A 21,954-nucleotide genomic window follows, 5' to 3' on the forward strand; every position below is an offset into this window, starting at 1 on the left:
TGGCATCATTAGATTGTACCTTGTCACAGCAGTTCTTACAAAGCATGAGGGGGAAGATTCGCTGTTTGGCATATGATGACACTGTGTGCCTACTCTGACAGCCATACATGAAGATGTTCTGCTTCCGACTGTGTCCGTGGAGATCACAGTAAATAAAAACTGTCCGCTCCTCCATCAACCTGAAAAGAAATAAGAAACGTAACAGCAGTGCAAATGGAGCAGTGACAAGCTTCCCTCTTCTAGCATTAAAAAGCTTTACACCCTGACAGCAACTTGAAAATCTGTTCCATGATGGCTGGTGTGGGATATGTGAAGTATCACATTGGTGTAGGAGACAATGCTCTTCTGAGGTTGGGGCATTGTGGAGGGAGCTTTACTCTGTATCTAACCCGAGCTGTACCTGACCTGGGAGAGTTTGATGGGTGAATGTAGAGGGAGTTTTACTCTGTATCTAACCCGAGCTGTACCTGACCTGGGAGAGTTTGATGGGTGAATGTAGAGGGAGTTTTACTCTGTATCTAACCCGAACTGTACCTGACCTGGGAGTATTTGATGCTTCAGTGTTGGGGGAGCTTTACTCTGTATCTAACCTCATGCTTGACCTGAGTGTTTTATGTGGCAGAGATGTCACCAGAGCAGTCCCAAAATGGTGAATATTTCTTGGGTTGGAAATGGAGTTTTATTTTTAAAAGGGTGACGTATTTTTTATTCTGTACCTCCCACAGCACTGTCCTAGCCATGAGGCAGTGCTCAATTGTACTTCCGCCCTGTGCTCTGCATCTGCATTTCTCATACTGTCCCTTGCTGTACAAGTCACACTCAGGCCTGAATCCCATCAATCACACTCCCCCCTCAATCGCACATTCTTCGACTGAGTTTAGTCAGCTCATCATGGTACAGTGATCGACCCTCAGACCTTCCTCATCTGAATAGTCAATTATATACTGGATAATGTGTTTACCTCATCAGCTGAGATATGACCTACATTGGATGAGAAATGGGGACCGTAGAACTAATCTGCATCTTCTAAGATGCACAGCACCTGCAGTGCTCCCTCTCACCGTTTGATCAGTTTCCGGATGTACCACACAGTGGGGTAGGTCTCCTTCAAAAAGGTCCGGTACTTCCGATTTAAATCCTGGCCGGAGAGTGAGCATCGATAATTCCCTACGATGACCCCGTCAGGGTTCAGCATCGGCACAATTTTGAAGAGGAACATATCCCGCAGCAGCTTGGCATCCATCGAGTTTCCAAGAAGGCAATCGAGGAAACCCTTCATCATCCAGGAGCTGTTGGTCTCACCCGGGTGGACGCGGGCGGTCAGAATCACTGCCTTCTTTCCTGCCGCCGCCTCAGGGCTATCGGAGGGATTGGTTACAGTTAGGACATAAACCATGTTCCCGGCCAACGACCGGCATAGCACCCGGACTTTGCAGTACTTGGACTTGGCTGGATCGGTGGCCACGCCCATCAGATAGCCCTGGAGGTCGGAGTAGGTGTAGGGATAGCAGTGGGCAAAGTAGCAAGTGTCCGCGTCATGAGGAAACTCGAATGTCCAAGTGAGTGAGTAGTACTGGTGCTTCTCATCGCCATAGTTGTTTCTGTAGTACTTAATCTGGTTACCCACCCTGCGCCACCCTATCTGGTACAGGTCAGCATCCTTTGTGGAATACATCAGTGGCTTCATTCCCGTGTTGTAGAGGCTGGTCGACTTCATCAGGTTGATGATGGTGAAACGGTACGGGACAGCCCCCCGCGTGTTCTGTACCTGGAAGTAATACCATTGGGTGTGTTTTTCCGTATAGAGGTCCGTGCGTAAGATCAGGTTGTACTCATGTTCTCCACTGTAGAAGAAGGGAAACAACCAGCAGATTAAGAGGCAGGAAAGTATTAAGTGCACAATGGCCTGAGAATTTAAGCTGTGTGAATATTAGCTAAAGAACATTCTATATGTGTACTATAAAGCTATTTATTTTGAATCGTGTTAATCCATAGCTCAATATGGTGCTTGGAGGAATTGCAAACAAACATGATATTGTTAGCTCACTTATTGCAAGCTGACTACAATTTCAAAGGCCAATGCCTTTTGTCACAATCAGCTATTTGCTTAAAATGAATGGTGGTTCCTTCTATGCTGCCCCATCAAACAATCCCAGAGCATGTACAGTACAGTTTAAATACTGAGTAACACTCCCCCAACACTGTCCCACTAAATGCTCCCAGGGCAGGTACAGCATGGGTTATACAGAGTAAAGCTCTCTCTACACTGTCCCATCAAACACTCCCAGGGTAGGTACAGCATGTATTATATACCGAGTAAAGCTCCCTCTACACTGTCCCCATCAAACACAAAAAAAAGGGGTTAGATACAGAGTAAAGCTCCCTCTACACTGTCCCCATCAAACACTCCCAGGACAGGTACAGCACGGGGGTTAGATACAGAGTAAAGCTCCCTCTACAGTGTAAAAAAAAAGAAAAAAAAAAAAAACGGGATTGGTTGGTCTCCTCGTCGGTCTGCTCCTGGGCCTGGCCAAGGTGGCAATTCACAGGTCCAGGCTGCGGGCCGTCGGGGGTTCCATCCTCCCCGATTGCCTGCCCCTCTTCCACGGTTACGTTCGCTTGAGGCCTTCCGCGACCGGTGGGCACCGCAGGGACTGGAGTTCATTGTCGACGCCGAGAATGGCATTTTAATTTGAGTTTTTGTTTATTTCTGTTTTTAATAAAGTTATTTTTAAAATATTTTTTAAAAAACAGGATTAGTTGGGCAATTTGTGAAGCAGTTCCTGCCTGCAATCAGGGGGAGCAGTTGCACCTGTGCTGCTGCAACTGGAGTGGAGTAACTGGAGAGGAGACAGCTGAGTGGAGTAACTGGAAAGAGGTGACTGCACAGTGACGAGAGCTGCATTTACTGTGGAATTGTTGCACTTTTTCAAGGTCTAAGAAGACCTGCAAGTCATTTTGGAGAGGTAGGTGTTGGAGCACCAGAGAACTGTTTGTTGTTTGGACTGTGGGGGAGGGAAGAGGCACTGGAAGATCCAGGGGTGGGGCTGCCAAATTCTATAGGGAGCCCCTGTACTTGCTCTTGTGTTCACTTTCCATCCTGCACAAAAGGGGCTCCCTCCACAACCCCAACTATGTGGCATGGGACGGCTGGAGCTGCCCGGCTGAAGACAATCTTTATACAACAGCAGAAAAGGGAGAGAACCGGGCAGCTCTATCCGACCCGGGCGAAGAACTCTCCCTTAACTGGAAGACTGAACTGTAGACTCTGCAGCAAGGTGCTCCAACCACCAATTGAACTGTAACATCCTCGCAGCTGTTCTCTCCCTTCCATCACTTGGCCACCTATCCTCTCCTCTCCTTGTCCTTTTCAGCCCTATCCTCCTCTACTCCCATTCCCCTCCCCCCATCATATTGCTTGTGTTAAAGGGAAAACTGTTGTGCGCTTTGTTTCTTGGGGGTGGGCGTAGCTCTGCGACCCCATGGCAAGCCCCTCTTCGCCGGTGATGGGGCCTTCACGCACATATGCTGCTGCGGCTGCTGCAGCTGCACCTGTTGCCCTGTCACCGTTTGCACTAATAACATCGAAGCATGGGGTCAAAAGCTGCGTCCACCCAAACATGTCAATAGAGGTATGTGTAAAGGCAATGGCCGAGGTTGTCGGCCCTTCGGCCATTGTTGCTGCCTCAAAAATGTACGGGAAGGCGATGTTTTTCCTGAAGACCAAGCGGGCAGTATCCCTGGCTCTGAGCAAGGGGCTCATCGTGGGCGGGACTTTTCTGCCAGTGGATCCCCTGGAGGCCACTGCGCAAAGGGTCATTTATCGAATGTCCCGCCCTTCATTCCTGGTGAGCTCCTCCTTCCCCACCTGCACCATCTGGGGGAGGTAAAGACGGGGCTCACCCTTCGGCCTTCGGGAGAACAGCCTCCAGCACGTGTACTCCTTCCGCCGCCAGTTATTTATGCGGCTGGCACAGGAGGAGGTCACGGATGGCCACTTCAATGTGGAGTTCCAGGTGGCGGCCTACCGCATCTTCTGGACCTTGGACGGGGCGCGGTGCCATGTCTGCAAGGGAGTGGGGCATGTTCGTAAGAACTGCCCCAACCTCCCAGCTGCCAGTTCCACCTCAGCAGTTCAGGGTGGCGCCACTGCACCTCCTCCCACTCCCCCTACACCTCCACCAGACACTGTTCAGTTGGTTCTGGAGGCTTTGATCTTCACGGCCTACAGCGGGGTGGGGAGTGCCCGTCCAGGTGGAAGGAAGGCGCGGAGGAAAAATAAACATCAAGAGACGCGTCCCACGGACTCATTGACACAACCCGAGCCTGAGCTCAGCCCAAGACCTGATCTCGGGGAGCCCACTTGCCCCAGGGCTGGGCTCAGGCCCAGGGTGACTAAAAAAAAAAGAGGGCGGAGGCCTCTGATGGCATGGAGGTCTCTGAGCCTCCGCACCCAACTGGGAAAAAGAGGAGAAGGCACCCCTCCGCAGAGGTAACACAGGGCCCTGAGGTGCAGGGCCAATCTGTTGGGGGGGAGCTGTCTCCTGGTTCAGGTCCCCAGGTTTCCCCTACCACCACCATCATCAAAGCTGCAAAGTCTGGGCAGGAGCTCCCTACCCCACAGGATGGAGGGGAGGGGGAGGCACTTGTACATGAGGCCCTCCTGAAGGAGTAAGCAGAGCCCTGCTTGTGGTGGGGGAGCCTGGGGACGCGTCCCATTCTGCCACTGCCACTTGGTCGGGTGCCCTGAGTGGAGGGGAGGGCGAGGCCCCAAACGGTTGGCCCTCCCAGCAAATATCCGCCACCAACCAGGACACAACCGACCCAGTTGTAATTGAAAATTTTGCCCCAATTGCTGGGTCTGCTGGCGGGGCAGGAGATGGCCTCCTCTCTCCACCTCCGTTCCTGGCTCTGGCTGGATTTCCGGAGTCGGGTGCTTCCATCTCCCCAGACCACTCGTTGGCATGGGGATGGAGGTGGAGGGGGGTCCTGAACCGTTGGTACCCACAGGCTGCAGTTCTATCCTAGAACCCAGAGAGGACTCTTCCGCCATCGATCCTGGGGGTGGGATCGTGACGGAGGTGGGACCAGCTGGCGCAGCTGGGACGTCCGCCCCACAGTGTGTGTGGTGGGTGTGTCGGCCACTGGCGGTAACGACCCGGAGGAGGATGGAGACTCGGTGTGGGGCATGGAGGACGACCTTGATTCCATTGCCAGTGAGGTGGTGGAGTCCCTCGTGCCTCCCATCGAGTCTCCTCTCATCCCTACGGCGGATCTCCGGGATTTCCTTGCGGCATGCAGGGGTTGCCGCAATAAAATTCAGCTGGCCCTCGATTGAATCTGGTGCATTCAGTCCGTCCGTAACGCCTCCAAGAAAGCGGGGAAGGGCACGGGCGTGAAACTGGTTGAGAGGCGCCGATTTAATGTGGTCCTCAATGGGTTGCTGGGGGAGTGGAAGGCCAGGTGTACTTCCGCTCCCTCCTCACAGTGAGGTGTTGGTGACAGTTTTTAAGTACCTTTGACATGAAGATAACCAGCCTCAACATCAACGGCAGCAGGGTGTCTCACCGCAGATTTCACAATCTCTCAGTCCTCAGGGAAGGGAGATATGCAGTGAGCTTTCTGCAGGAAATCCACACTGTACCGGGAGTCGAAGCCACCTGGCTCCTGGAGTGGCAGGGTGGGGTTTACATGAGTCACCTCACCCCTATTTCTAGTGGGGTGGCTATCTTGTTGGCCCCGACTTTTCAGCCGGAGATCTTGGGGGTCAAGGAACTAGTGCCGGGGGCCGCTTGCTCCACCTCGCCGTTCGCCTGTAAGGCGTGCCGCTCCACCTTGTGAACTTGTACACGTCCAGGCCCGGCGTGTTGCAAGTGCACTTCTTTGAAGAAGTGTCCGCTCTCTTGAGCTCCATCGGCGAATGCATCATCCTTGGGGGGGGTGGATTTTAACTGTACCCTCGAGGTGGGGGAATCGCTCCGGTCCCCAGCACGGCCAAGTGTCAGTGGAGAAGTTGCGGGGACTGATCAGCTCCCTCAACTTGGCGGAATCTGCATCCCGACTCCAGCGCCTTCAAGTGGAGGTCTGGAGGAGGTGGGTCCCAAATCGACCGCCTCTACGTTTTGCAGGCATACGTCTCCCGCGTCTCGGCGGCCTCCATGCGGTCGGTGCCGTGCTCAGACCACCACCTGGTGTGGGCAGAGTTCACTCTGCTCCGCACGCGGGCGGGGTCCACGTACTGGCACTTTAACAACCGGCTGCTGGAGGATGAGCGATTCCGGGACTCGTTCCGTCGATTCTGGGCCGACTGGAGAAGGAAGCGGGATGTGGGCAAGACTCACATCCGTGCCTTCTGTCAGAAGTACGCAAAGGGGTCGACCAAGAGGTGGGAAGCGGAGATCGGGCGCCGACTTGGAAGGTGCTCGACTTGGAGTCCCGCTTCGGTCATGTGGCAGGCGTACAAAGAGAAGGGCGCACTGAGGGACCTGCAGCTCATAGGGTCCCAAGGCGCGGACGTGAGGTCGCAGATCCAGATCCTGGAAGATTTGCACTGTGCCTCACCCTTTTTCTACTCGCTGGAAAAATGGCGGGAGGTCCTTAAGCAGCTCATCAAGCTGCTTGCCAATGACGGATCCTCCATCATGATTCCAGAGGGAATGGGCCTCATGGTCCGTACTTATTACAGTGCGTGGGGTTCTCTCCGGATCCGTCCAGCAAGGATGTGCGCAGAGTTTTGTGGGAGGACCTGCCGCACGTCAGCCCAGAGGGCGCCGAAGGATTGGAGGCTCCGCTCACGTTGGCGGAGCTGACCGGCGCCCTCCACCAGCTCTCGAGGGGCAAATTCCCGGGGCTGGACGGGCTGACCGTGGAGTTCCTCAGGGCGTTCTGGGACGGCCTGGGGGACGATTACGCGCGGGTCCTGGGGGAAAGCCTGGCGACAGGGGAGATGCCCCTCTCCTGGCGCAGGGCGGTCATTCTCCTGCTGCCGAAGAGGGGCGATCTCCGCCTACTTAAAAACCGGTGTCCAGTCTCCCTCCTCAGCACGGATTATAAGATCTTTGCCCGGGCTATGTCTATTCTGGGCTCCGTGCTGGCCCACATGATCCACCCTGACCAGTCGTACACGGTCCCGGGCCGGTCCATCCAGGCAACATCCACCTGGTCCGGGACCTGATCCATCTTTCCCAGAGGACTGGTCAGTCGATCGCCTTTCTCTCCCTCGATCAGGAGAAGGCATTCGACAGGGTGGATCATGAATACCTTTTCGGGACTCTGCGCGCTTTCTGACTCAGGCCGCGGGTCCGACATTTATTCGCCGCCGCAGAGTGTCTGGTCAAAGTTAACAGGTCCTTGACGGCACCCCTTCGCTTTGGGAGAGGAGTGCGTCAGGGATGCCCCGTGTCTGGCCTGCACGAGCCGGCCATGCGGGTCGTCCTCTCGGCTTACGCTGATGACGTGCTCCTCGCAATCACACATCCCGTTGACTTGCAGAGGATGCGTGACTGCCAGCAGACCTTTCCTGCCGCGTCCTCCGCGAGGATCAATTGGGAGAAATGTTTCGGTCTCCTGGTGGGTCAGTGGCGGGTGGACTCCCTGTCGGAGGAGTTGACGCCTTTTGCGTGGAGCAACACGTACCTCCTCTATCTAGGAGTCCACCTTAGCCCCACTGAGGAAGCCTGGCCGGCAAACTGGCAGGATTTGGAGGCGAATGTCACCATTCGGCTGGGGCACTAGACAGGACTGCTCCACGAGTGCTTTCCTCCAGGGGCCGAGCGCTGGTCATAAACCAACTGGTGGCCTCGATGCTTTGCACCGGTTGGTCACTTTGGCCCAGCCCCCTGCATTCGCCACCAAGATCCAGAAGAAACTCGTCGATTTCTTTTGGGGCAAGAGGAAACACTGGGTCTCTGCCGCGGTCCTGAGTCTCCCGATCGAGGAGGGCGGCCAGTCGCTTGTGTGCGTCTACACCCAGGCTGCGACTCTCCGCCTTCGGACCCTGCAGAGATACCTGTACGTCGAGTGTCCTCCAAGATGGTGTGCGCTGGAAACGTATTTCGTCCACCAGTGTCACTGCCTTCAAGACGACACGCAGCTCCCAGCGGAGACCATTAGCTGCGCCTCTCTGAGGGAGTTGCCTGTCTTTTACTGGGATCTATTCCGAGTCTGGAACATGGCTGCCTCCAGTCAGGGCGTTCCCCCGCCGGCTTAGGAGAGTGCCTCGGCTCCAGGGACGGACCGATGGGCGGAGGAGTAGCTGAAGCCCCTGGGATGCCCCTCACTGCGGGTGACGAGGGGGCTCAGGAGAGCGGAGCGCTCCCGGCCGAGCTGACTCCCGCTCGGCTGGAACTGCTCATCGGACCCAGGCCTCAAAACTCTCTTCGGCAGCCGGTGCCGCACAACTCGAGCCGTCTCTTGGTAATGCCCTCCGTGCCATTCCAATCGGCGCGGAGGGGTTTCCTGTACGGGCTGCTCCTGCACACTCTCCACTTCCTCGCCCTCATCAGCTGGCCGGACACGCCCTAGTGGTCCGCATTGCCATCTGGCGGTGAGGGGAAACCCCGATGGAGGTCTCTCTACGTGGGAGTCGTCCTCCTTTACATCGGGGACCTGGGGTGGAGGGTGCTGCACAGGGCAGTCCCGTGCAATAGACTTTTAAGTCGGTTCACAGACTCCCAGGCCGCCTGTACTTTCTGCACTATGAGAAACATCAGGTTTTTTAAGGGGATACAATAATGTCCTGATTGGGTAAACTGCAGATCTACTGACTTTCCAAAAATAATTGCCTTATCATGCTTCATGTCAAGTTTCATATGTGCCTTTTTCATAGAAGGTTTACTCAGCAGCAAAGGTCTCTCACTAGTGACTACATCAGCACTTATAAAATGGCTTACTCCAGCTATTTTACACGGAATTACAACTCCCTTTAATGACCTCAATGTGCTGTCATCACCAAACCTAAAGCAAGTAGTACTTTTATACTCCTTAATCTTGCATCAATTCTACCTTGGCTCAACTATCACCAGTAACCTGTCTCTCGATGCAGAAATCAACATGCAGATGGGAAAGGCTTCCACTGCTATGTCCAGACTGGCCAAGAGAGTGTGGGAAAATGGCGCACTGACACGGAACACAAAAGTCCAAGTGTATCAAGCCTGTGTCCTCAGTACCTTGCTCTATGGCAGCAAAGCCTGGACAGTGTATGTCAGCCAAGAGCGATGTCTCAATTCATTCCATCTTCGCTGCCTCTGGAGAATCCTTGGCATCAGGTGGCAGGACCGTATCTCCAACACAGAAGTCCTCGAGGCGGCCAACATCCCCAGCATATACACCTTACTGAGCCATCGGCGCTTGAGATGGCTTGGCCATATGAGCCGCATGGAAGATGGCAGGATCCCCAAGGACACATTGTACAGCGAGCTCGTCATTGGTACCAGACCCACCGGCCGGCCATGTCTCCGCTTTAAAGACATCTGCAAACATGACATGAAGTCCTGTGACATTGATCACAAGTCATGGGTAGTCAGTTGCCAGCCATCGCCAGAGCTGGCGGGCAGCCATAAAGGTGGGGCTAAAGTGTGGCGAGTCGAAGAGACTTAGCAGTTGGCAGGAAAAAAGACAGAAGCGCAAAGGAAGAGCCAACTGTGTAACAGCCCCGACAACCAATTTTATCTGTAGCACCTGTGGAAGAGTCTGAGACTCTAGAATTGGCCTTTATAGCCACTCCAGGCACTGCTTCACAATCCACTGACCACCTCCAGGCGCACACTCATTGTCTCTTGAGACAAGGAGGCCAAGAAGAAGTGTATCTAGGTAATAATTTAAGCAAAAACAAGAAATGCTGGATTCACTCAGCAGGTCTGGCAGCATCTGTGGAAACAGAAGCAGAGTTAACGTTTCGGGTCAGTGACCCTTCTTCGGAATTTAAGCATACTGTTCCACATACTGTTGTAGTGCAAACACTATTTAGCACTGCCCAGTTAAACAAGTCTACAACTAACACATTCATCACAGGTCTAAAACTCCTTGTGACCAGTACAAATTTGTTCAGATTCATCATTATCTTCATCCTCTTCCTCACAATTCTTTGTGTCATGTGTTATTTCAAAGAACAAAGAACAAAGAAAATTACAGCACAGGAACAGGCCCTTCGGCCCTCCAAGCCTGCGCCGATCCAGATCCTCTATCTAAACATGTCGCCTATTTTCTAAGGGTCTGTATCTCTTTGCTTCCTGCCCATTCATGTATCTGTCTAGATACATCTTAAAAGACGCTATAGTGCCCGCGTCTACCACTTCCGCTGGCAACGCGTTCCAGGCACCCACCACCCTCTGCGTAAAGAACTTTCCATGCATATCCCCCCTAAACTTTTCCCCTCTCACTTTGAACTCGTGACCACTAGTAATTGAATCCCCCACTCTGGGAAAAAGCTTCTTGCTATCCACCCTGTCTATACCTCTCATGATTTTGTACACCTCAATCAGGTCCCCCCTCAACCTCCGTCTTTCTAATGAAAATAATCCTAGTCTACTCAACCTCTCTTCATAGCTAACGCCCTCCATACCAGGCAACATCCTGGTGAACCTCCTCTGCACCCTCTCCAAAGCATCTACATCCTTTTGGTAATGTGGCGACCAGAACTGCACGCAGTATTCCAAATGTGGCCGAACCAAAGTCTTATACAACTGTAACATGACCTGCCAACTCTTGTACTCAATACCCCGTCCGATGAAGGAAAGCATGCCGTATGCCTTCTTGACCACTCTATTGACCTGTGCTGCCACCTTCAGGGAACAATGGACCTGAACACCCAAATCTCTCTGTACATCAATTTTCCCCAGGACTTTTCCATTTACTGTATAGTTCACTCTTGAATTGGATCTTCCAAAATGTATCACCTCGCATTTGCCCTGATTGAACTCCATCTGCCATTTCTCTGCCCAACTCTCTAATCTATCTATATTCTGCTGTATTCTCTGACAGTCCCCTTCACTATCTGCTACTCCACCAATCTTAGTGTCGTCTGCAAACTTGCTAATCAGACCACCTATACTTTCCTCCAAGGATCCTGCCTCTCTGCTTTGGGAAGTTCACCACATAATGTTACTTTCAGTCACACCCGAAGCACCTGCTAACTGTCCTTGGGAATTCTTGGGATTCATTCACCTATTATTGTCGATATAATTCTGTCTTCTGCTGTAATAGCCAGATCTGCGAATGGTGCTTTCATCCTCATTCTGCCTGTCTTTAACTCTTCCATTGTATTGATGCCTGCATCCAGTATTTGGACCATTTCGAAATCTGGCAATTATTGAATCCTCTGTTCTTTGCATAACCGTGTAATGTCCCATTTGTTCCATGAAGGCTGAAGGAAAGGAATGTTTCCCCAGAATTTTTTTCAAGGTAGCAGACATCTAATCCACCAGGGTCTCCCTCTTTGAGAACCGAATACCAGTTAGAACCAACAGCCTGTCCATCTGAGACAACTGATCACAAATCCAGCAATTTAAATGCTGGTACTGATCCAGGGATCCCAAATTAAAGTCCATGGTATATTCCTCCATAGAACGACTATCTGTTTTTCGAAATCTATCAAAGTCTGACCATGCCTCATAGGGATTTAACAGATTATCATTCTTGTAAATTTCATTCAAGAACCCGAATAAAATGGCCAAACCTTCATCACTATCCAACTGACCAGATCCAACTCACAAAATACTTTACTTCTGATTTTACTTCTTGTAGGAAGCAACAACACCAAGGCCATACCTCTTTAGTACCCTCTTTAGTAGGGATGTAACTGTTCCACAAATCCACTTCGATCTTCCACTGGTCATATGGTTCAGACTCCAAAAACATTGGAGGGTAACCATATCCCAATAATTTACACCTACTTTTTGCCATTTTTCACAATGGCTACTAGGATTGTAGTTTTCTATCTCATTATTTTTCTTTGCTTCCAAACTTCACCTTTAGGCAACCATCTTTTGCTACCATGTTCTAATCCAGAAAGCCAACAACCACCGTCTATTTATATGGGCTCAAGTGAATGCCCACCACTTGAATACAATTAAATACAATTAGTAATGTTTGTTGAGGGACAATTATTGGCCAGGATACCAAGGAGAACTCTTCTGCTCTTCTTCAAAATAGTGGCCATGGGATCTTTTACGTCCACCTGAGAGGGTAGACAACACCTTGCTTTATGTCTTCTCTGAAAGACAGCACCTCAGACAGTGCCACATCCTAAAGGCCTTTCTACCCGACCCAAACCCGACAGGACCAGACGACATGTGTCGGGTTCGGGTCAGGTCGGGCCCCTCAACCGGGCCCAGCTTTCGGGCTCGGGTCGGGTCGAGTCCCGGTCAGGCTCAGGTCAGGTCGGGCTGGACACACACGGTAAGTGCTCTGCTGATAAGTATTAAAAATAAAAAACTTACCTGAGCTGGGAGTCGGGGACGAAACTGAGTCTGCGCAGTGAGCGAGTGACATCACAATGACATCATCACACACGCGCTGCAGCTTCCTGGAGGTTCTGAGTCCGAAGGTAAGTAAATCGATGGTCGGGTCGGGTCAGGTTGGGTCAAGTCGGGGTGGGCTCGAGTCGGGTTGGGCTCAGGGCAAAATCGGAGGGACTCAGGCCGGGTCGGGCCCGGGTCCTCTGTGGTTCGGTCGGTTTCAGGTCGGGTTCTCTTTCCTGACCTAAGCAGGCCTTTACCACACCCCCTCAGTGCTGCACTGGGAGTGTCAGTCTGCATTATATGCTCAAGACTCAGGAGACTGACCTTCCGACCTAGAGGTGAGAATGATACCACTGAGCCACGGCTGACACACAGATACCCAAAGATAAATTCCCCTAACCTGTGCTCCCAGTGGGAAGTTGCACTTGAAAGGTCCCATAACGCATTGGTCTACAGGTTTCAACTGCACTTAGTGAAGGCATATATAATAGACAGATATAATGGACTGGATACAGTTGATCTATGCAGAATGTGTAAGGACAGCACAGGACAGACATAGGTGGAGTTCCATGGCAGTCAACCTTCTGGAAAAACGATGACGCCAATAAACGAACGAACGAGTGAAGGCATTACCGAACTCAACACACTCAGATACTGGTGCTGAATATTTCCTCTTGCACTGTACGGAAAAATCTTACGCACACTTTAAAAACTTTTTGAAGATTCCCACTCTCAAATCGGGCTTCAAATATCAGTGTGTTGTCCTGCCTGTCGAGGTTAATGGCTGCCGGCTTCAGGGGCTTGGGACTGCCGCCCACTCGAGAAAAGGTGAAGTGGGGTTCCAAATAGTCTGCAAGACAAATGCATCACAGGCTTTACTTTCAGTTCTTTTTATTTTGACATGAAAGGGTAAATTGTGTCATCTCAAGCTCCTGGGAGGGAATATTACATGCGCAAGTGCTCATCGAAAAATCACTTGTGCAACTGTGATTTTCTGTCCATTGTGAGCAGAAAATTGTGGGGTTCCTGCTTGCCATTTCCTGACACCCACCGCCCCCCCCCCCCCCCTCAAACAGGTAATGCTCAACAATGGGAGTGTGTGCTCAGAACATGTTCCCCAAAACATAAAAGCAATCTGTTTAATTCTCTCATGTTTTCATTTGTTTCCCCTCTCAAATATTTCTCTCTACTCCACTCTTGAAGGTGCTCATTGCAATTAGCAGCTCATGCCAAGTGGCCATTAGTCATGTGGTAGATTATAATGATGACCGTTAGCAGGCATTTAACCAGGGGGTAGTGGAGGGAGGGTGATGGTGCTATAGGGTATCTGATACTGTCCTCACTTGACATCTTGGAAAACAATCAGGTGTAGGAAAACTCTATTTTCCTTGGATGAAGCATGGGTCTAATTACACTGGCCCAAAATTTCATGGAGGCTCACACCATTTGCAAATCTGCAGCATTGGATTCGTCTCAGGAAATTACGGGATTAGCAAATTATGCCACTACTTAGGCAGTGCAAAGATTTTCCAAGATCTTTTCACCGTTCCGCCAATACCACCACCACCCCCCCATCACAACCAAATTGATAATAGCTCCACTGCTCCCCCTGTCAAGTCAATGGCAATTGCAAATTTCCTGGATTTAGGCTAATTTTCTCGCCACAGCTACTTAGCATGAAAATTAACAGCGCAGGTGAATTTACTGATATAACTAAATTCAAAATTATTGATTAAAGTAAAATTAAATCTCTGCTCTTTCTTGATAAATTTAATTCTTTTCAAAACCCATCATCATACACATATGTGCATGGTGCAGAGCTCTGAAGTGCCTGCATCTGCTATTAATTATTATTTCATTTAATTTCAGGTCCAAAATGGTCAGTGAAATCATTGCATGCACCAGAAGCTGGGGGATCAAGGCTCAACCAAAATTGGGCCTCATCTTAATAATTCCAAAGACAGGCCTCCTTACATAGCTACATACCAATTTGGGAAGGGTTGTGGCCCATTCTGTGACCTTCAGTTATGTCCTGGGCAGGAGGAGCACTCTCTTTAAAGACCCAGCAGGCCCAATTTCAGAGAGATCCTCAAACATGAGTTAGGTCCCTCATTTGCAAGTAGTTGACAGGGATGCCACTTTCATCCCAGGTAGTATGGCGTCAGAAGTGTTTCAGGTGCCATCGAGGTGCGGGACAGAAAATCATGTAGTTTGATAAAGAAATGGATGAGATAAGGTCCAATTTTGCCCATTGGCATAGAATTTCCTGGAAATGTGGCATCAGCCCTAAATTACACCGAACGTACTCCAAAATTTCCTGGAATTAGGCGCAATGAGCAGCATAGAGAATCAGGTACCTCAAAGATATCCAGAAAATGACTTATGTGATCTGCATTAATTAAATAGATCAATGTTGCCATGATCTCAGTCATAGAATTCTGAATTTCAAATCCTTACACTATGTTGAATTTGATACTCATACTGTTACCGAATGATACAGCAGAGATGGAAGCCATTCTGCCCTTCTATTCCTTTCTCCCTCGTGTGCTCATTTAGTTTCCCCTTAAATGCAACTATGCTATTTGCTCCAACTACTCCATATGGTAGTAACTTCCACATTCTAACACCTCTCTGCGTAAAGAGGTTTCTCCTGAATTCCCTACTGAATTTATTATCTTATATTTATGACCCTCAGTTTTGGTCTCCCCGCTGTGATAGTCTATTTGTCAGTATTTTAAACATAATCATTTAAATATATATTTCTACTCTGTATGTCATCACAGGAAATGATGCAAAATAATGTAATTCAGTTCTCTTGCAGTCAGTTAACCCTTGTTAGCTGAAGCAACAAGTCATCATTAATGCTCTGCGTTCAAATTTTTATGCCTGCCTTTCAGCTTTGTTTGTATTAGTCTAGAGATAAATCATCCCCCACATTTTCTCTACATCTACCCTATGAAACTTGTTCATAATTTTAAAGGCATCTATAAGGTCAGCCCTCAGACTTCATTTTTATAAAGAAAAGAGCCCCAGCCTATTCAGTCTTTCCTGATAGTTATGACCTTTCAGTTCTAGTTCAGTTCAGTTCTAGTATCATCCCTTGTAAATCTTTTTTGCAGCTTCTCCAATGTTCAATGCCTCTATCTCCAGAGATCAGAATTGTACAGAGTAGTCAACAGCACAGAATCATTTTCTCAAATACCCTATTTGCTGATTCCAACCCTTGCAAACTCAAACGCATCTCTGTCCCTCCCACACATCTATCCATTCCCACTCTTCATCATGATCCAGCAAATAATCTTCAGATTCTCACCATTTCCAATTCTACTATCGATTCACCCCATTTCTCCAGCCCACATCTCCAGTCACACATCCCAGCCAAAAGACTTCAGTTTAATTCTTGTTCCTCGCCCCACCATGGTAGGTGTCATTGAGTAACTATGTCTCTGATCTCTGGAATATAGCTTACAAAGTCCCTTAGATGTGTCACCTCTTCATTTGTCTTCAAAAGTCTCCTAAAAACTCAGCTCTCTGACTGCACTTTTAGTCATTCCTCTTCAGTGTCTAGCTCACCACCCACCACCACCCCCACCCCACAACCTGGTAAAGGCTCCCTCACCTGAGGAGCACTATATAAGTTCTTATATTTGAGAGCTTTATAAGAATAGGAAGGGTCATATGCACTGTGCCTGCTTGGCTTAATTGGTAACAGACTTGTCACTAAGTCAGAATGTTAGTGGATTTAGGCCTACTCTAGAATCCTTTGATTGAGATGTTAAACTGAGGCCTCCTTGACCTGTTTCAACGATTCAGGTGGATGTCGTAGATGTCATGGGACTACTGGAAGAGGGGCAGGGGCGTGCTCCCAGTGTCCTGGCCAACATTCTCCCTCAATAAATATCAGCAAAAGACAGATTAACTGACCATTCATCTCATTGCTGGTTGCAGGATATCACTGTGCACAAAATGGTCACTGCTTTTGCCTAGATAACAATAGTGTCTGAACTTCAAAGTTACTCAATGTACATGAAACGTTTTGAGAGTTTTCCAGAGATGTGATAAAGTGCTATATAATACAAGCCATAAACGTTAGATTATTAGGGATTAATTTTCAACTGGTGGCTGCTCATTTCTCGCCTGAGAAACAGACGACCGGCAAGCGATAGGAACATAGGACAGGAGGAGACCATCTAGTTATTCGAGACTGTTCCACCAGTCAATGAGATCATTGCTGATCTATGGCCTAACACCACATACCTGCCTTTTCCCAATATCCCTTAATACCTTTAGATAACAAACAATCTATCAATCTCAGATTTAAAAATTAACAATTGATCTAGCATCAATTGTCATTTGCGGAAGAGAGTTCCAAACTTCTACCACCCTTTGGGCTGAATTTTAACAGCTCGCCGCCATTCTCGGCAGAGAGCTTGGAAAAAGGTTTGGCGCACGCGCAACTTGTGCACCACTGAGCCGCTGTGATATTTCACACAGGGGCTCATTTACATGGACAGGGCAGAACGCCCGCCCCGATGAAGTGGGGGCAGCCACTCCGTCCCCAGAAATGACATCTGGCACCATTGGTGCCATTTTTAAAGGGCTTCAAGCCCTTCAGTTACATTTACAATTTTAAAGTGCCACATCTTCCAATCAATTAAAATTTAAAAAATGTTCACACTTCCAATCCCCTCACCCACTTCCCCAATTAATAATTCATTTGTTACTTGTCCTCTCCACCCCCAAAAATTAAGTTTCAGATTACGACCTTTCCCCCTGCAACTTCTGTTGCTTTAACCTTCAAACCCTTCCCACCATCCCCTCAACCAATCAAGTTTGTTTTTGCTGCTCCCACCCCCACCATGAAAATTTCACTCGTTTCCCCCCTCCCCACCAGTCCCAGTGTTACGCCTCGGATCTCCGAAAGGAGATCCGAAGGGGCGGGACATCCAACTGATGGCCAGAATATCAGCGTGGGACGGCCGTTGTTGAAAGGTAGATTAATTTGCATTCATTAAGCTTCATTAACATATGTAAATGACATTTTTTTGTTGAGCGGTGGAGGGTCGCCCCGAGGTCTTGCTGCCACGAGTAAAATGGGGCGGGGCCTTCTCAGCATCGGGGAGCGTGGCGGGCCTCTCCTGGAAGTATTTTTCGGACCCCCCCACCACGACCCCCGATGTTGAGGGGCTGGTAGAATCCAGCCCTTTGTGTGTCCTAATTTCACTCCTGAAAGGTCTGGCTCTAATTTTTAAACTATGCCCTCTAGTCCTAGTCTCCAGCTCGTGGAAGTAATTTCTCTGTAACTCCCTCTTTGTTCCCCTTAATATCTTGAAAACTTCGATCAAATCACCCATAAATCTTCTAAATTCCAGCGAATACAACCCTATTTTGTGTAATCGCTCCTTGTAATTTAACCCTTGGAGTTCAGGTATCAGTCTGGTAAATCTACACTGCACTCCATCCAAGGCCAATATATCCTTCCTAAGGTGTGGTGCCCAGAACTGCTCACAGTAACTCCAGATGTGGTCTAACCAAGGCTTTGTATAGCTGAAGTATGATTTCTCCCCTCTTGTTTTCTAGTCTGCTAGATATAAAAACCAGCATTCCATTAGCCTTTTAGATTGTTTTCTGTACCTGTTCATGGCATTTTACTGATCTGCGTATCTGAACCCTCAAGTCTCTTTGGACCTTCACTGTTTCCACCATTTAGGAAGTACCCTGTTCTTTTTTTTAGGTTCAAAGTGGATGAGCTCACATCTGCCTACGTTGAAATACATTTAATATCTCTTGGTAATTTTATGCTTATAATAACTGGGGACGAGCACCTCGGTCACCCTACTGATGGTCAGAGCCTATCTCATGCAAATTTCAGGCATGCATGAAAATGGGTGAACCAGCTAAAGAAGGCTTAAGACTTAAATATTAAATATGCTAATTGGGCTCGAACTCACCCCAATTGCAATTTTCAGATGCAAACGGGCAGAGTGTGTGCCATGTGCACTATTGTCCAGCTGTGCTGAGCACTGAACAGCTTAACCAATGGTTATTAAAGGAACAACTAGAGGCTGCTTCAAAAACGGCCCATTCAAGTGCTAGGTCCCACCCTGCTGGCCAGCCCAGCTAGCCCATTCCCACCTGTCCACAACTGGCAAACGTGTCAGTCTGAGCTGTTCATCTGCATGTTAATAAGGCTCATGGGACTCAAAATGTCTCCAGCTGCACAGGCATTGTAGGGGTGCCAATGCTCCAAGATTACCCTGGAATTTTCAAGAATGAAAGATTAATCTCCTGGACACTGCTGTTCGCAAAATTTCTGGGAGAAAAATTATGAAGGCATTAAAAAAATGTTTTTGCAATTTTCTTTGAACACGCTTGTTTTACTAGTGATAAAAATATTTGAGATTTTAAAAAGGCTGTTTAGGTAGGGCAGTTTGGAGGTGAGAGGTCATGTGATAGAAGCTCCAGTAGTACATTCAACCACAGCTGGCAACCCTAAGACATTGCGTCAACACTCTGGCTTTACACAAGTTTTGAACATATCGAAGATCGCCCCACTAGGCCCAGAACTGCACCAAACACCACGTTCAAGTTCCGTACCAACATTGAGACAAGTAACACCTAGCATCAATTGAAATTATTGGCTTTTATTTGAACAGTTAAGAATTTAAGAATCATCGCTTTCATTTTATCATTTCTTCTCTGTACAGACTGTGAAGTGCATCTTAAGTTACCATACCTTTATTGGCACTATAAACCACTTCACCCTCTTCAGGACTTATGTAAATTGGTGCATGCTCCAACCCTGTTGCTCTGTACAGAGGCTCTGGGCCTAATGAAACACCCTCTGTAAAAAGAGAGAACAGTCGAAAATGCAACAAGACTCTGCATTGTATTATACGCAAGATATATGGGCACATTAGCAGTGAGTTTCCTCGGTGCTTCTCTCACTCTGCCAACACAACTTCAGTAGCAGTCGAATGAAAACACTGAGGAAGATCACTCCCATTGTAGTGTCCAAATAAGAGAAAAGCAGAAGAACTTTTACTGGTGTAACCCCTATTTGCAAGGATTGCAATAACCTGTCATTACATCACAGTGGTTAGAATGTGGAGCTTGTTACTACAAGGAGTAGTTGAGGTGAATCAAATAAATGGATTTAAGGGGAAGCTAGATAAACATATGAGGGAGAAAGGAATAGAAGGACATGCTGATAGGGTGGGATGAATTAGCGTGGAAGGAAGCTAATGTGGAGCATAAACACCAGCATAGACTAGTTGCACCCAATGGCCTGTTTCTGTGTTGTAAATACTGTATAATGAATAGGTTCCCACTCACCCACAGCCAAAGCAAAAAAGTGGCGACAACTGGAATTGACTATAGAATAATGATGCTTAGAATGCAGCTTAAGAACCAGCTATTTATTGTTCACCTCCTTTCAGCTGGATTGCCAACTCTGGTTGAACATATTCCATGATTTTTTTTTTAATTCCTTCATCGAGTGTGAGCATCACCAGCAAGGCCAGCGTTTGTTGCTCATCCCTAAATGCCCTTTGAGAAGGTGGTGGTGAGCCGCCTTCTTGAACCCCTGCAGGCCATGTAGATAACTGATTTGCTTACTAGGCCATTTCAGAGGGTAGTTAAAAGACAAACACATTGCTGTGGGTCTGGAGTCGCATGTAGACCAGACCAGGTAAGGACCACAGATTTCCTTCCTTGAAGGAGATAAATGAACCAGACTGGTTTTTATGACAATCCGGTAGTTTCACTGTCACCATTACTGAGACTTTTCAATTCCAGATTTATTAATTAATTGAATTTAAATTCTATCTACTGTAATGGTGGGGTTTTAACTTGTGTCTCTGCAGCATTATTCCAGGCCATTGGATTACTGGTCCAGTAACATACTACCACACTACCATTCCCCTTACTGTCGTGTCGTAGGTCGTATCAATAAGATAGTAGTGAGAAGGAGCCATTCAGCCAATCGAGTCCATGCCTGCTCTCTGATAGAGCAATTTAGCTAGTCCCACTCCCCTGCCCTTTTTTTCCCAAAAGACTCCAGCAGTGTTCGTAATCTGAGTCTCTGAGCCTGCATCCATAACCATATGGCAAAGCTGTGGATACAGAGTTGTTCTCGTTGCTGTAGAGGAATGCTTTTAGGAGGCAAGAGTATCTCAGCTTTGAGACAGAGCTATGCCAGCGTCCTTAGAGCAAGTGAGATAGATAGCTTCCACACCTCTCTCAAGCAACAAACCTTCTTCATGCACACTTACAGAGGGGGTATTGGTGTTATCTATTTCCTTTGCCCCTAATTATTTGCAAACATTTCCCTTCTTGGTATTGTCTGTCCCTCTCTTAATGTGGTGCTAGAGAACCAAAGAAGATTAAAGCACAGAAGGCAGCTATTCGGCCCATAATTTCTGCACTAGCTCTTTGAACATTCCTTCTGTGGCAATAACTATCCTTATATCAGCAGATTGTCCTATACAATGAAAGGGTTTCATGAGCTCCCATGACCTACATGAGGAGGGTTAGGGTGTCACTTACACTCACCAGACGTGAGTATCCTGCTGAATGTCAAACCAGATTTCACAACCAGGGATCTGGGACTGCCTGGAGTGGAGTTTAAATGCTGCATCTTCTGACTCAGAAACAGGATTGCTATCACTAAGCCAAAGACCAGTTCAGTCTGGAGTTAAAAGGCAATAGCATCAACTCAAAATTGCAACAACTCAAAATAACACATAAATACAAAGGGAGCTTGGACCAAGAACAGAATTACAGAAATACTGCAAATATGGAAATCTGAAATCAAAAGAAGTAGATTTATTTTCCCATTCCTGCTCCTGGGTGAATTGAATTTCCTAGTCAGAGTGCAGAGAGAAAAATCATGCAGGGAGGATCAACTGACAGGAGCAGAGTCCAGGAGATTTTCCCTTTTCCCTTACAGCTAATTAAGTACTTTTGAAATGAAGTCACTGTTGTAATGTAGGAAATGCAGCAGCCAATTTGCACACAGCAAGCTCCCACAGACAGCAATGTGTTAAATGACAGGATAATCTGGTTTTAGTGATGTTGGCTGAAGAATAAATATTGGCCAAAAGCACGGGGGAGAACTTCCCTGCTCTGTGGCTCAATGGGTAGCACTCTTACCGCCACAGGGTTCCAGATTAAAGTCCCACTCTAGGACTTCAGCACCAGAACCAAGGCTGACACTCCAGTGCAATACTGAGGGAGTTCCCATCTGCCCTCTCAGGTGGAGGTAAAAGATCACATGGCACTACTTGAAGAACAGGGGAGCTCTCCTTGGCGTCCTGGCCAATATTTATCCCTCAATCAACATCTCAAAAAAGCAGATTATCTGAACATTATCAAATTGCTGTCTACAAATTGGCTGCCATGTTTCCTACATTATAACAGTGTCCACAATTCAAAAGTACTTCATTGGATGTAAAGCACTTTGGGCCATCTGGTGGTCGTGAAAAGCGCTATATAA

General features: G+C 48.3%; 1 protein-coding gene across 1 annotated transcript in view; it reads right to left on the bottom strand.

Annotated features, from left to right (window-relative positions):
- LOC137373305 (cytosolic carboxypeptidase 2-like) overlaps positions 1–21,954 on the bottom strand; it is an 83,419-nt gene that overhangs the window by 47,286 nt on the left and 14,179 nt on the right. The window contains exons 4-8 of the mRNA XM_068038127.1: positions 19,888–20,043; positions 19,195–19,302; positions 13,161–13,308; positions 1,062–1,844; positions 20–179 (exon numbers count right to left, since the gene is read on the bottom strand). Of these exons, the coding sequence (XP_067894228.1) occupies positions 20–179; positions 1,062–1,844; positions 13,161–13,308; positions 19,195–19,302; positions 19,888–20,043 (1,355 nt within the window). The remainder of the gene's footprint in view (positions 1–19; positions 180–1,061; positions 1,845–13,160; positions 13,309–19,194; positions 19,303–19,887; positions 20,044–21,954) is intronic.

Source organism: Heterodontus francisci, chromosome 9 (genome assembly GCF_036365525.1).
Source record: "Heterodontus francisci isolate sHetFra1 chromosome 9, sHetFra1.hap1, whole genome shotgun sequence".
NCBI lineage: Eukaryota > Metazoa > Chordata > Chondrichthyes > Heterodontiformes > Heterodontidae > Heterodontus > Heterodontus francisci.